This window comes from Macadamia integrifolia, chromosome 12 (assembly GCF_013358625.1).
Source record: "Macadamia integrifolia cultivar HAES 741 chromosome 12, SCU_Mint_v3, whole genome shotgun sequence".
In the NCBI taxonomy this organism is placed as follows: Eukaryota; Viridiplantae; Streptophyta; class Magnoliopsida; order Proteales; family Proteaceae; genus Macadamia; species Macadamia integrifolia.
In genome coordinates, this window is record NC_056568.1 from 23,831,833 (window position 1) to 23,847,232 (window position 15,400).

A 15,400-nucleotide genomic window follows, 5' to 3' on the forward strand; every position below is an offset into this window, starting at 1 on the left:
TTCTTCGGCACGTCTTTTCTCGCAATGTATTCTGAATACTTAATTCAGAATTTGTCCAAAAGTCAAAAACTACGATACTCGTCTGCTAGGAGATCACTGTTTAACAAATAAATGTAACTGCAAACTTAATAGGAAGACATGGAACAACAACTTTATAAAAGGTTTTTAAAAAGTATTTGTAACATTACTTTTTTTTGGTAGAAAGTATTTTTAACATTACAGTTCATGATCCAACAAGCATCAATTATCACCACATAATCATGACCAACTTGAAAAGCTTTGGACTTTGAACTGTGGATTCTGGCTAATGCAAAAGGTCACATTTTCAATATTCTTGCTGTCACTTTCTTTTGTACAGTTCTAACAGACTTTTGGTGATATTACTGGTTCCTGAACATAAGTCTCTTATGATATTTATTAAATTACATTTATGACGAATTGCATCAGAGAATTAAGCTCAAAAGTTCCTTACCAGCATAGGTGCCCAGATAACACAGATTAATATCAAGAACAGACATATCCCATTGCAAAATTTAGTCATTTTTGTTTGCTTCTGTCCTTGCTGATGTTTAGCTCTATTCAAATCCGCATCACATTTGACAAGATACAGGCTTGAATGAATATCCTCCAACTAAGGAAAAAATAAATAGACATCAGGTTTTGAAATAAATATGCAAACTACTGAAACAACCATTTCATTACGATAAAATAATCAATTGGACAACCAAGATTTCAATTAGATGAATATATAGAAAGAAAGAGTGTAATGAGTTCACGTTCAGCTTCAACCAAAGAAAAAAAAAAAAATTACCTTCAACCAGTCATACATTGTCAGAGATGTGGTTGTGCATGACCAATCAAGTACACATCGCAACTCATATAGGAAAGGCAGCGCACGGTAAAGTCGAAAGCCCAAGTAGTAAACCTGTGAAACTTTACTTGTCAAGAACTGCCGATATAAAGTGCTTTTATGAGCAATTCCATATCGGATTTGTATGGCCTGTAGTGCCAGAGAAACTGCCTTTGTGAAATAGATAGCACGAAGTGCTAATCCTCCAGCACGTCGGTGTGAAGGCTCCATGTACCAAGCATATTCTGTGACCGAGTATGTAAATAGGATGAGGTTGGAAAGATAGAATAAAACTTTTCCCGTTGCAAATGAACAGAGGTAAATAATGCGATCAAGCACAATCAAGAAAAATAGAATCTGCAAAAAGAAACCAATTTATCCCATTAAGGAACCTACATCAGTAGTAGTAGTTATGATCCATGCAGAGAACCAACTCACACAACTGTTCCAACTTCAACTGATTAATAGAAATAGGTGATGGTTAAATCACGAAATGTTCACAAATGTAAAATATTTACACAACAGTAAATGAACCATGCAACCGCTTGGGAGAAGTTCACAGAATCTTGGTCCTTTTAGCTTAGCCCAATAAGTAACCTAGTGTTCAAACACTGTTAAGGCCCAGAAGAAAAGTTTGACTAAGCAGAAATATGATTAATTTGTTGCATTCCCGGGTATCAAACTATAGCACATTAGCAATTATATTAATGTCAGAAGACTCACACCCAATTCAAAAATAATATGGTCTAGAAAACTTTGATGGATACAAAAAAAAAAAGAGGCTTACCATCAAGATAAATACAAACTCTTTTGGGAATTGATCCTCAAGCTGATACACCTCAAGAAATTGGCTGTTATTTTTTATGACAGATTGATAGAATATGGCAACCAAAAAGAAGACTGCCAAATCTGCACCAAATATGTAGGCATAGAGATCGATTTCTCTTTTTCCACCCCCAATCACGGAGAGTATAGGGTAAGGAAATCCTATACCCTCAACAAGCCCTTGACGTTGAGCTGTAATAATTTCCTTTGCTACATCGGATGCAGGAGTTAGAGACTTATACCACTCCTTTGGATGGCACTCTGTCAAAGGGGAAGCATATACCACCTCGAAAACAGCCAGGGCGATGTTTGGATTTTCTTGACTTCTTTCAATGCTTTGAACACGAACCCTGCTTGCAGAATGGCAAGTATCAGGATTCTTTTCCTCACATCTCTCGTCATGAACATTCTTCAGCAACTTGTTTATTCCTGATTCAACACTCTCTGGCTGAATGCCATCCTCTGGCCACAATTTAACTTCCATTGAAAGCTGCACGAAATAAGGAGGAGATTCTGTTCCTTGAGTCAGTGATTTCCAATATCTACATAAACTTCTTATGACCATTCTCATGACATTTTTTACTGGTAAGAGCAACCGTTGAACTCTACCCTTCCAACCAGAACTCACAAGAACCTCTTCCTGGTGAAGAATTCTCCACTTAAGAGATTTCAGTTCTGTAACTGACACCCATTCACTGTCTTTTGCAGTTATTGAGCTCTGTAGAAGGGTAAATAAGTACACCAAAAACAGAGGCAAGGTGCTGACAACAAAAGATGATGTATTTTTTTTAACTGGAAATCCTAATTCCTGCAGTAGGTTCCACTGGATGGTCAACCCACAATGTTGGATAATAATTTGATACAGGTACTGAAGCAAGATATAGACTTCTGTGTAGATCAGCATAATAACCCAAAAAATGTAACTTGGGCCAGTACTTATACATAGTGCATATAAGAAAAGAGCTGCAAGGTAGACCATTGAAAGAAAACTGAAGTTCCATAGGAAGACAACAATAAAGCAACAATAACACACAAGATCATTATTAGAATGAATCTGGGACCATATGTAACGGAAGATTCTTCCTATTTGCAGGCTTGCAGCTTCAGGCATGGTCTTCTCAAATCCGGATTGTACAGAAGTTATTCGATCCAAACGCTCATACCTCACATTCTGGCTCTCTATCTCATCATAGAGACTATCTTCTGCAGAGGAATAGTGATCATTAGAATCCAAATCTTCTTGGTCTATGTTCAAGAAGCTCACGAGGTTGGTCACTGCCTGATTTCCCAATGATTGTACTTGAGAAACACCATCACCAATGAGTTGTACTGCAGATTTTAATGGGTTGTCCTTTTCTGGGCCTTTCCCCTTCTCTCTTCCACCTGAATTCAAAAATGCAGTCCTAGCACTCTTTTCTTCAAGTTCAGTGATTTCACAAGGAGGAGAATCCATTGAATTATGAGCAAACTCAGCTGCTGAAGGACTTTCAGTTTTTATACTTCTGGAAGAATCATGCATTTCAACATGGAATAACGAGTCTGTACTGTTATCCAGATCCTGCCTCCTAATACTTTCATCTTTATCTGGGGTTGCACTTCCTCTATTTGAGCTTAGAGAAGTAGTTCTCCTTCTTCTGAGGCCTTCACTTTCAGAACATGCGTTCTCATAGTTTGCAGTGGAGTTCATGGTGTGAAGCTGGATTTGTAGGTTGAGCATCTCAGACTTCATCTTCTCCACTTGCAAGTTGCGCTGACATTTTTGTTCCTCACACTTACGAATATGCTGCAACTGTGCTGTCTTCCATGCTGCTTTCTTCTCCTGTTCGTGGACTAAGGCTCCAATCTGCTCAGCTTCAAGGTATCTTGAAACATAATCAAATTCCAGGGAAGAAAACATGTATGATTGCAGCGTTACCAGCATAAATATAATAATCTCAACCAGTGCAGATCTTGAAGTTATCCGAAAGCCATAGTCATATTTGTAAAATCCAATGACCTCATATATGTAATCAAGTGTTTCGCATTTCCCAGCACTGAAATCCCCCAGAAATGGAGATTGGTAGGCCAAGGAAAGAACAATAAGAGAAAAATTGTACATTCGCAAGAACTTGAAGATTTTATTCTTCTTCTTCAGTATTTCAAGTCTCAATCGGAAAAATAAAAGAGCAAAACCAAGGTAACCAAGATGCAAAATGTCATACTGAAGAGTTCCAGTTATTAGGATTAGAGCAAGAACAAGATCCAATAAATGACAATAGCAGTAAAGCCTCAGATAGTCTAGAATTGTCCACAGGCTTTTAGTTTCGAATGAGAGATCCCTCCAAACTGATGCATTACTACGTTGAGATATCATTTGATGGTATGACTGTGAACCCGAGTAACCAGATAAGTGATCAGAACGGAGTTTGAAACATGCAAGCATGAAAACCACATAATAGCTGATGAGCATTCGAGGATCATCAACAACAAACCCTACAAAATCAGCACAACAGCTTATGTTAGAATTTTTTTTTTTTTTTTTTTTGGGGGGGGGTGGGGGAGTTGGGGTGTGAGATCTTCACAATGTGATCAGAAGGGGGGAAGTGCAGTACGCCCTAAATCAATATTGAAGACTCAGATCTGTCAGACTGATTCTTCTGATCGAACAAGTATTAAGCATGGTACTATGAATCCGCTGAATAGCTCTAAAATAGCTCCAACTCTCATCAAACCAAACATTCACTCGATCCGTAAGTCAAGGAAAAGTATACCCAAATAGATGATTGCCTCTAAGTTTTTTTTTTAACGTATTGACACCCCTTAAGGTGTCAAATAATTTGTAACCTTATTTTTTGCCCTTTTAGTATAGCACTTTTTTCAGTGAGGATAAATTATGTCATTTCACATGTATGCTCAAAAAATGTGCAAGAAAATGACATAATAATAAATTACTTTCAAATTATTTTTTGAAAACCCTTTTTTACCCCTAACTTAAAGAACTTTCAGGAATAAGACAAGGGGCAATGATGTGTTAGTTAGATAGTCCCTTTTTTAAATCCAAATATTTTCTGCCATTTGAGGATCCATGCCAAATTAAGGTTGACATTACTTATCCAAAAAAAAAAAAAGGTTGACATTAGAAATTTGATTTTCTTAGTCAACTGCACGTGAAAATGAAATTACATATTGCATATTAGGATGACTCTATGACACAGAGAAATACCTAGCCAACAGTCTTTGCAGTAGTTGAAATGAAGATTCGAGCTACTCCAGCAGTCATGACAATGCACTTTTGTCTCACTGGGAACATGTTCATTCCAAGACACCAAATTCTTCCACATAGCCAAGTACTCAAGAGTCAAAACAGTAGCAGATGAAAAGACAAACATGGGCCATAATTTACGGATAACGCGACGGTCTAAAAGGACACAAGCAGCAAGGGATGCAATATATAATACAGAGATGGCATTCAGTACAGCAAAGCTCGCAAGAAGTAAAGCAATCATGTTAATCTCAAGGCCAAGGAGGTTGAATAAATTCTCTGTCCAAAACTTCAAATATATTTTTAGGGTTGCCTTCTGCATGTCAAACCTCTCCCTTCTCAGGGAAAGAATCCGCTTCTTATTCCACTTATTACTTTCTCTAGAGCATCCCCAGATATACTCAAAGGAATATTTTCTGATGCCACTACCTTGTGGTTCTGTTTCAGGAGCAGGCCCGTGATGCATACCAGAGCTGAAAGATGGCCATGAGTTGCTCGTTGTAACCCTTTGTTTCAGAGATGGTAAGCTGGTACGTGATGATGGTTTACTTTCCTCCACATATACAGAAGTGCCGATTGGCTCATCTTCTTTTGAGACAAAAAGTGGGCAAGGCTCTTCCCATTTCCCTGCATTAACAAAAGCACTTGGCATCCTTTCCAACCAATGGAAGACATTATACTGAAGGGTACAAGCAACTATCACAAGAACTTCCCCCCTCAATCCAGATTCTAGACCCCAAAAGCCAGGCTTAAACAGCTGAAAACCCAGAAAAAAGGACAAAGCAGAGTGCCTTTGACCAGGAAACATCTCAGCCAGTTTACCCCACATCTGGAAAAGATACTCAGTTATTACCAAGAGTCCCGCATAAACTAAAAACAACTTGGATGGAACCCTAGATCCTTTAGGTAAAGTTGAACAGATGACCAGGCCAAGAAGATACAGAAACCCAAATGCACTGATAGGAGATAACAATGCATAGAACAAGGATAGATACAAGATCTTGTCACTGTGCCAAATTAACAATCTTCTGAAGAAATTAAGGGTTCCATGTTCCAATTGATGGGAATCATCTAATCCATTGTGCCTGCTCTGTCTCCTTTCATAGCTATAAAGTTCCATGACAATTAAAACAGCCAGGGATTCCCAAACATTCTCCAATAATGAGGCATCCGGGTTATAGCCCAAGTCAGGATAAAGATTCATTATCCCAGACAACCATGTCTCGAAGCTGGAGAAAATGCTCAAGCTATAGATGAAGATAAACACTATAAGCGAATACACTTTAAGGGGAAACCATAGGCGCTTTCTTGTCTCTTCCACAAGTTGTCTCCCAACAATCCAAAGTAGAAGGAAGAAAAGGTACCCAAAAGATATATAATTAGGTGTCACTAGATAAACTGCAATGAGAATGGTAAGGAATGCTATGTAGGTTCCACATGACCGGTATGCAGACAGAAACTTCTGCCCAATTGCACTGAGATATGTTGCTATTCTTCTCTCTGAAAGCAAAGACACAAATATGGGTAAAGCTACAAAAAAGAAATAAAATAAAATAAAATTTGGGCTGATACCATATTTAAAAATAATTTTCCAAATAAAGAAGCCTTGTACGGTATTTTCCATCTACCATGGAATGTCAAGAGAAGTTTCAGCCAACCAACCACCATTAAATGTCTCAAGGGAGAAGTCAATCAGATCATCACCACAAACATTCAATCACTAGGTTCTCAAAGGCCATTTTTCAAACTTTTTGAAATCCAATCTAAGACTGCTAGTAAATAAAAAAGAAAAAAAAAAGAGCATACCCAGTGCACGAGGCTCCAGCCACTGCATGGCCTCGGGAGGGTCATAATGTACGCAGCCTTACGCCTGCTTCATGGAGAGGCTATTTCCCGACTCTAACCCGTGACCACTAGGTCGCAATGGAGCAACCTTACCACTAAATCAAGTCAGAATAATCATCTAACTGGATCAATTAGGAGAATTCCTTGGCGAGAGTCTCATTACATTGAAAACCATTTCTGTAAGTCCAATTGGTTTACAATTATTTCTAAAATGATTTATTCTTAATAATTAAGACCCAACTTTCTACAGTTCCTTTAAAAAAATTACCAGAAAAAAGCGTAATCCAATACAAAGGGATCAGACAAGAATAATTATATAATCAAAGAAAGATGAAGACTGCTCCAACCTCTGACATATAGACTATAGAGTGATCTGCCAACTACTTAAAACCTCTCTAGATATAGTCAGGTTTGGAAGAACTAGTGCAAAATATTACGATACATGCTTTTCACTTATGATATTTTACTCAGAGAGATTGCATAGGTTGAGGAAAGCCACTATAGACTACGTCACTACAGAAGATTGTGAATTTAATCCAGCACAGTTTTTTTCCATTTTTTTTTTTTTTAATCAAAAGAGAAACAGAAAAGGGTTGAGTAATCATTCTAAGATACAGTCAATCTTGGGAGCAGTTATACCATAAGAAGGGTTATTGGACTGGCACTCTCCAGCAACTGAGGAAGCATAAACTGACAGTAGAACTGATTTGTTCAAACCGGCACTCAAGATGCTAAATCCGAACGGGGGGCAGGGAGTATGCTGCACAATTGCAGAGAATGAAACCAGCATTTCAAACCCATGGTTATGAACTGCACAGAAACATGCAAGTACAGCTATTTCCAAGAAATCCCAGGAAGTAGCATGGTCCATGAGACCTGCATCAATTCATTAGTTACAGAAATTATCAATAGAAATAAAAAGCAAAACATGTCTTAGAAATGACATTTATAAGTTTTCTAAATAAATAAAATAAAACAAAAACTGATAAAGCAAAAAAAAACCCATGATCATGGCTTTAAGGGAACCAACCCAATGCTCATTTGTACCTAACTGTGACAGGACTTCCATGGTGAAAGAACCCTTTTGCTCCAAAGCATTGGAAATCAGATTAAGCTGAAGGATGTACAACAGTGCAAAGTGCGCCTCACATAGAAGAATCAGGGATTGACGTACCTCTCGGCTCACAGTATGATTCAATAGGTACACCAAAAAGAATACCACTGAAGGATAGAACAGAATTTGGCACCAATCAGTAAACTCCTTCGAATCATGCCACATACACTCAAGCCTCATAAGTTGAATGGCTAATTGGAGGCTAACCATTCAACTAATACATATCGAGAAAATTTTAGATACACAATTAATGCAAAAGAGGAACAAATTTAATTAAGCATAAGATGGAGAGAGCAAATATCAAGCATACTATATATGGCATGGATGAAGCCAGGTTTCGTGGCAAGAAGAAATATCAGTGCCAATGTAATAGCTCGAGAGCTTTTGCGCAGACCCCATGCTATTGTAGCAACGATCAATACTTTCGTCTCTTCCTTCTCTGCAATTTAAGATACGATCAATTACAGTAACGTGATTCTGAAGTACATCAGAAACTGAAGCCACTTAAGCCTCTGAAGCATGATGATAATAAATAGTAATAATTAATAAAAATAGCAATAAATATAAGTACAAAAAAAAAGAGAGATATAAAAGAAAAAATGCAAGTTATTATTTCCTAGTGTCTGGAGAAAACAAGGATTCAAATCCACTCAATCAACATATCTAAAATGGGATTTAGGGTAAGCTCCAACAGACCTTCATAGTCATGACAGTGTGACACCTTCCACCCACTCCCACCATACACAAATGTAACAGGAAAATCTGCAGCCCAAATACAAATTGATCTGCCTCTTCTTATACTTCTCCACACAACTTACACAAGTTTCTTAAGGTACATCGCCTCCTCACCAAACTTACCAATGTGAGAATATTCTTCAAGGCCGCTGTCCACAAAAAGAGAACACAAGGCTGCACCCATTGAAACCATTCAGCCCTATCTGGGAAGGCATTTCTGCCATCGTGAAACTTCTTGAAAAACGACTTCACTGAAACGATTACATTGCTACTACCACCCCATACTCTCACAGCCTCACATCCCTGTCTTCTACAATTCTTTCGCTCTCCAGAACCTGCAAAAGCTCCACCACTCTCTCGACCTCCCACTCAATAAAATTTCTCTAACCATCAAGAACAACTTTCTTCACAACAATCATATATAAATTACCTGTAATCGAAATATAAATCCAAGAACTGACTTGAGCATGAAGTAGCATATTGTGTGTTTTTCACTTGTAGTGAAACAAGTAGCTGCGGGGTAGGAGAGAAGAGAAGAGAGAAAGAATGATGGGAGAAGGAGAGAAATCTGAACCACGATAGAGATTCAGTATGTATTCTATTGTGGTCTACCATTTATTTACAATAGAAAAAAAATAGGCTCTTAGTAGGAAACCTACTAAGAGTAGATATCTAATTACAAGTAAAAAAAGAAACAAAAGAAAATAACAACTCTAAGAGTCAACATAACACTCTATGACTTAACATATACCACGATAGGAACACTCCCCCTATCACGGCCAATGACACACCGGCATAAAACTCTCTTGCAACTCTCCCTCAGGACCTCAACTGCATAATGTGCTTTCTAGGAAAGAAGGCATGGTATTGGAATATTGGAATGCCTCATCACCCTTGAATTAGTTCCAGCCTTCCAGGAACAGGATTTAAGCTTTCAATGGACAGAACACAAATTAATTTCATTTTTTGACGGATTGTTAAGGTCCCACGGCATCTGCAATCAAATTCTGCACATGGGAAGAGGAGTGTTTTCTTCAACACAGGACAGAGAGGGAGCAGTAGGGGTAGGGTCAGGGTGGGGGTTGCGAGCAGGAAGTTGGGGTGGATTTGCAAGGAGCAGTGCACCCAGCAGGGATGGGGGTGGAGAGGAAGCAGGGGTAGCGGCGGTGGGGAGAGGGTTATGCAGAGGAGGTAGAGCAGCATTCCGCAGAGAGAGAGAGAGTCGAAATCAACGAAATTGAAAACCCCAAATAGCTCCCCAACTATTTCAGAATTTCGACTTCTATTACTTTCTATTCCCCATAAACAGGGTGTAAAAAACACCTTATAATTTTGAAATCAGCCCCTGAATGTGAAATCGAAATCCAACCAAAGAGAGCCTTAAATGGTTATCATAGCCATTCATTCTAACCTGTTACAAACCAGAATCTAAGTAATCAAACCAAGAGAAAACAAAGAGAAAGAGAGAGAGAAAGAGAGACTACCAAACTTGGTGTTGGAGGCAGCCTGCGATAGTGAATTGTATCCTATCACAGGCTGCTCCACATCTATATATATATATATATATATAAGTCCAAATAAGAGGTGTAAGTTTGGGGAGAAAAACCCCTAACCTAGTTATTACAACAAGTAAAGAGAAATAAAATAAACAGAGCAGAACACTAAGCCCTATAGGACAGAATTGCCCCTAGAGCCGTAACATAGCCTAATAGTTACCTAAGCATGACATCGTTCACAAATCTGTACTTGTTCTTATTGGATAAATCAAAGTTTTACTGTAGCACCTTTTCGAAACCTTCCTAGCACCTAAAAGAAAAATAGAAAGGCTTTCCAATAAAATAGCTACTGTGATTATTTGATGGAGTCAAACAGAATAAGAACATCAGAAATTAATTTTAACTTCTTTGCCACACTATCCAAGAAAATCGCGACAATTAAAAGAACATGGTCAGCTATCATTAGAAATAAATTGTCACAGTAAACGATAGTATTTCACATAATAATCATAGAAAATGCCTTCTCTCACCTTCCACAAGATGATCATCATTCAAGGATTGCCCATCCGCTTCAGATAAGTACAGAAAAACTGAATTGTTCACAAGATTACCCATGGCAACAAGAATTCCAAGAAAAAATTGTGCAAGCAGAAAGAATCCAGGAATAGGGTAATGCCACAACCCAACGGTTTCCCATATCTCCATGTCCTGAAATTATGTTCCAGAAAGGATTTCATTAATCTTCTAAGACTTATATTAAAAATTTTAAATTGAGGAGAACTCTATGAAGAGATGTGGCAGAGAATTACGTTGCGCAGTTTCTTATTCAGGAAAACAAATGCCACATTGAAAACATATGTGCTGGCAGCCCACAAAAGAATAAAGACAAGAACCAACCCATGCAGCCGGTGCAAGCGGAAGAGGGAAGGGAAGGCATATAGAATGTAGCCAACATAGGCAAGTAATCCGAATGCGCATAAACTTGCGAAATGGAAACTCCAAAATGAGAGAGCTAGCAAGGAGACCTGTCACATTCACCACTGAAAGTTTTACACATAAGACAATGAACATTTTTCAACTGAAAATAGAGACTGCATTTCAAGAGTACAGCTACGATTGAAAAAAAAAAAATACCAATAAAGTACTAACTGGGCATTTCTACAACAGGGAAAAACCAATGGGGTCTAAAAACAGAAAACCAATCCCATCACTCAATTTCCACAAGATCTGTAATTTTGGCACCATTTTCCTGCAGGGTGAAATTTAAAAAGGTAAATATTCTTGACTCCTGACCTTTCATGGAATTTCTTATGGAGGGGCTGCTCTGTGTTCAACTCTCAGATTAAACAACTCATAACCTGATCTGTGGCCTGACCTGAGGTCATTGGAGGCCTAAACCTAGTTCAGGGCACAAGTCCAAAAGAATTTTTTTCAATGGAATCAATAAAATTGATTTAAATCAATGCTTTAGTCAACTAAATCTGAATGACACCTTGATTCACAACCACTGGTCAAAACAGACAAAATATGCCAAATGCCATACTCGTAAGGCAGAGACAGGGGATGGCAAGGGGAACAATTACCTCTTTCAGTAGTTTTGCTCAACTACATAATAATATAATATAAGAACCATGTGGCACCCTCCATGCACTATGGATGGTATCTTATCATATTATACAAAGTGATAATTTCCAAACAACAACAGATCTATTTGGAAACCAGAAATGACTAATGATAATCTTCAGAAAAAATCGTTCAATCAATCCAATCATTCACATTGTTCAACTGGAGAACCATTGGGACATTTAGACATGAGCATAAAAATTTACCAGAATTACACCAGTGAAAAGATTTAGGTTCAAGAGTTCCAAGTTCCAACCCTATGTGCAAACGCCTTAAGCAGATGTCCAATGTACCGGTGGTCCAATGTACCAGAGGAAAATCTGAAAGAACGAGCAAGCAACATTGTGGGCATTTCTTTTACAGAACAAGGCTGGTTTTGGTGTTGTGGTTCGTCGGGTCAGAAAAAAAGGAAAGGGAGGAAAAAGTAGAGAAAGTGGTGGGGAGAGGAGGAATAGAGGATAATGTTTGGTGGGGGTGGTGGAGTTTCTCAACCACTTGAATTTAAGGGGGTGGAGTCCACTAGTTTGGGTTCTCACAATGAAGGTTTGTGGGAGGAGATGAGCGGTGGGGAGGATGTTGGAGAGGTGATGGGAGTGTTTTGATGAGAGGAGGTTAGGGGGATATGGGATGTGGTTTTGAATAGAATAATGCTGACTAATGTGTCAGGAAAGCAGACTTGGTTATTTGGTTTGGCTGTCGGGTTTGTTTGGAGGAGGTGAGGTGGTGGGGGATGAGGTTTGACATAAAGAGGGAGCATTTTGTTTTTCCTTTTTTTCTGGATTGTGGTTGTAATTAAGTTTTTGGTTACTTCCTTTGCAACCTAATTAATGAGGGATTGTTTTTCCTGTTGGTCTTCTACATGCCCCCTCCCCCCACCAAAAAAGAAAGACCTTATAGTACATACAGTAATCTCAGAGCATAACCTATGCTAACCCTCAAAGCCATTAGGATTGCAGGCAGGATGGTCAGAGCATTGATTGCCAACCACAACGGTACAATGTCTTGGCCAGTTTTAAAACAAATATCATTCTTGTGGAAAATGGTGTCAGAGTCGGTAAAAACGATTTTCACTGCCCTAGCTTTGCTCAATTGGTAGTGTTCTGCTCCCTCAAGAAGAAAATCCAAGCTCCACCCCTGCCCATAACTCCATTAATAATGCTGGAATCTATATTTCCTACTAACCAGAAGAAAGGATGCAGAATATGGTTGAGATCAACATCTAATCTCATCACAATACACATTAATATAGTTAATTTAGGAAAGAATGAAAGATTTGAAAAGAGAGGTGAAATTAGTCATAGACTGCCTACCGGGAAACCATAGGTGAAAAAATTGATGCTAAAAGTCCGAAAAACAGCTCCCCTCAATAAAACATTGGTGTGCCTTACACCAGATCTGCGATTCATCAAACATGTCAGCACAATTGTCAGCACTCAGCACTCAGCAGAACACCAAGTAACAATGTAATCTGAGCAGCCATATAGTAAACCCAAAAAATGTGTTTTTCTGTTATGAACATGGATGGAAAGTAAATTAAGAATAAAAAAGAAATAGGCAGTAAAAGATTTTTTTTCTGGTACCTATCCTAGGGGGGGGGGGGGGGGAGGTGAGGGCCAGGAGGCTCAAACCCGAGACCTCCTGGTAGGATGGGCTTTACTGCATTGCTTTCTACCAACTGCGCTAGGCAGTTTTACTCATATAGAAGGTTGTTAGTACTTCCTTATCAAATTCTGTCTCAATACTATCCCCCACCACCAAAGGAGCAAGGGATCAGGATCAAGACTTGAATATCCCCACCCAATCCAAACTGGATTGCTCTTTTCCATGCTGACCCTGAACAATCCAGGCTAGTGAAATGCAGGTCAGTATAGGCAAATCCAAATCGGGATCACCAATTCACAAAATCTAGCCTCCATCAGGTTCTATCGCAATTTCTTTAGATCAATAAAATTTTTAGTTGTACTGCTCATTTCACAAAAAGACCCCCCCAACACCCACACACATACATGCATTCAGCAGTTCCATTCGGCCTAACACTCCAACCTTTTAATAAGACAAATATATATATATATATCCTTGGAATGGTCTATGTACTAGCATTTTATCAGTTTCAATGTTGAAATATTTGAAGTAAACGATTTTTGGTTTTTATTACAAGAATCCTATACCAGGCAGCATTTTCTTTAGTTCAAAAATTTAAGTTAAACTACATCCTTACAGAAGTTTGAGTAGAATGAAAAATACAGGTGAGAAGATTACCTCGATTCATGAACGAAAAAAGAATGTCTTGAGGGAAGAAGTTGCTCAGTTAAGTTGCTTTCTCTCATGGACATAAGAACATCCATTTCCTCTAAATCGCATTTCACAAAGGATAGCTGTTTGGAAATAAATAGAAAATGGCAGCAGTCATACCAGTAACATATTCCAGTAAATAAAGGGCTCACACCAAGAAGTCAAGAACAGCCTAATGACACCATGTCAGAATCATATCTCAAAACTTCTATTTAGGCATACTTCAAGTTATTTACCATTTAACTACCCACTTTTCGGTTACTACTTAAATATCATTTATATTGTTCCATGGACATATGTGTTTATGATAAGTATGTTGTTCTAATATCTTGGAATTTCAGATTTGTCACATATTATCATATAAGCTATACAGAAACACAAAGTAACATGTATCATATAATAACCAATAGGTAAAGAGGTTCAACAAATCAATGAAACAAAATTGCAATTATACACATACTCCCCCACCTCCCCCCCCCAAAAAAAAAAAAAAAAAAAAACCCAGAGGACAGATGAAACGTGTATTATATTGTATACATTATCATCAATCCTCTACAAGTACAGGATTTTGAAGGCACCAGTCCATTAGATAATTTCTCACCAAAAAAAAAATCTTTAATGGGAATTTCTTTATAAAAATTTCAAAATATGGATTGATTTGGCGAATAATGACTTGTGTCTGACTCACACCAGCCTAGCTTTATTTATAATAGTTGAGATATGAGTACAAGTACAATAATGCCCCTATGGACTATTCTACCCTTATACACATATTACAAAACTCCCCCTAGAGTTGGTGCATGGATATCAGTATATCACACATTCCCAACTTGAACAAAAAAGGATGAAAAATGTTACTACTAAGACCTTTCGTAAGAAAATCTGCTAACTGATCTCTAGACCTTACAAAAGGAATGCATATAAGACCTGCTCCAGCTTCTCGTTGATAAAATGCCTGTCAATCTCTACATGTTTCATGCGATTATGCTGAACTGGGTTATGAGCAACGCTAATAGCTGATGCTGTCACAGACTCACAGTACATTATAGGCATGCCCTGTGGAAGGATGTGTGCTTGAACAAATTCAACAGAGATGAAGTTTGCTTCGACCCCGGTATGAACAATTGTATGAACACCAGTAGGATCAGAACCACGCAGGAGAGTACCCTTTTGCCTGAAGACTGGAGCTTTATCAACCAGTCTATTTGAGAATGATGTAAGACTAGCATAATGAGCTTCGACTTCAACATCATAATCAAGAGCATTAGGATTCGAAGGGCTAAGGATATAAGTCCGGATCATCATCATCATTCTTCTCTGTTGGGTGCTTCTCTGCTACATTCACAAAATGAGTCTTATTGGGGCATTTGTTGGCGTAG

General features: G+C 38.3%; 1 protein-coding gene across 6 annotated transcripts in view; it reads right to left on the reverse strand.

Annotated features, from left to right (window-relative positions):
* Positions 1 to 15,400, reverse strand: part of LOC122057712 (piezo-type mechanosensitive ion channel homolog) — a 40,417-nt gene that overhangs the window by 10,852 nt on the left and 14,165 nt on the right. For 3 of the 6 annotated variants that reach the window (XM_042619925.1, XM_042619926.1, XM_042619924.1), the window contains 11 exons: positions 13,989 to 14,104; positions 13,040 to 13,124; positions 10,916 to 11,131; positions 10,637 to 10,814; positions 8,186 to 8,314; positions 7,809 to 7,982; positions 7,401 to 7,637; positions 4,878 to 6,416; positions 1,638 to 4,147; positions 812 to 1,207; positions 473 to 631 (listed from right to left, as the gene is read on the reverse strand). In XM_042619925.1, coding sequence (XP_042475859.1) covers positions 473 to 631; positions 812 to 1,207; positions 1,638 to 4,147; positions 4,878 to 6,416; positions 7,401 to 7,637; positions 7,809 to 7,982; positions 8,186 to 8,314; positions 10,637 to 10,814; positions 10,916 to 11,131; positions 13,040 to 13,124; positions 13,989 to 14,104 — 5,739 coding nt within the window. Of the gene's footprint in view, positions 1 to 472; positions 632 to 811; positions 1,208 to 1,637; positions 4,148 to 4,877; positions 6,417 to 7,400; positions 7,638 to 7,808; positions 7,983 to 8,185; positions 8,315 to 10,636; positions 10,815 to 10,915; positions 11,147 to 13,039; positions 13,127 to 13,988; positions 14,105 to 15,400 lie in introns of those variants that run through there. The other 3 variants (XM_042619929.1, XM_042619928.1, XM_042619930.1) reach the window with 3 other exon arrangements.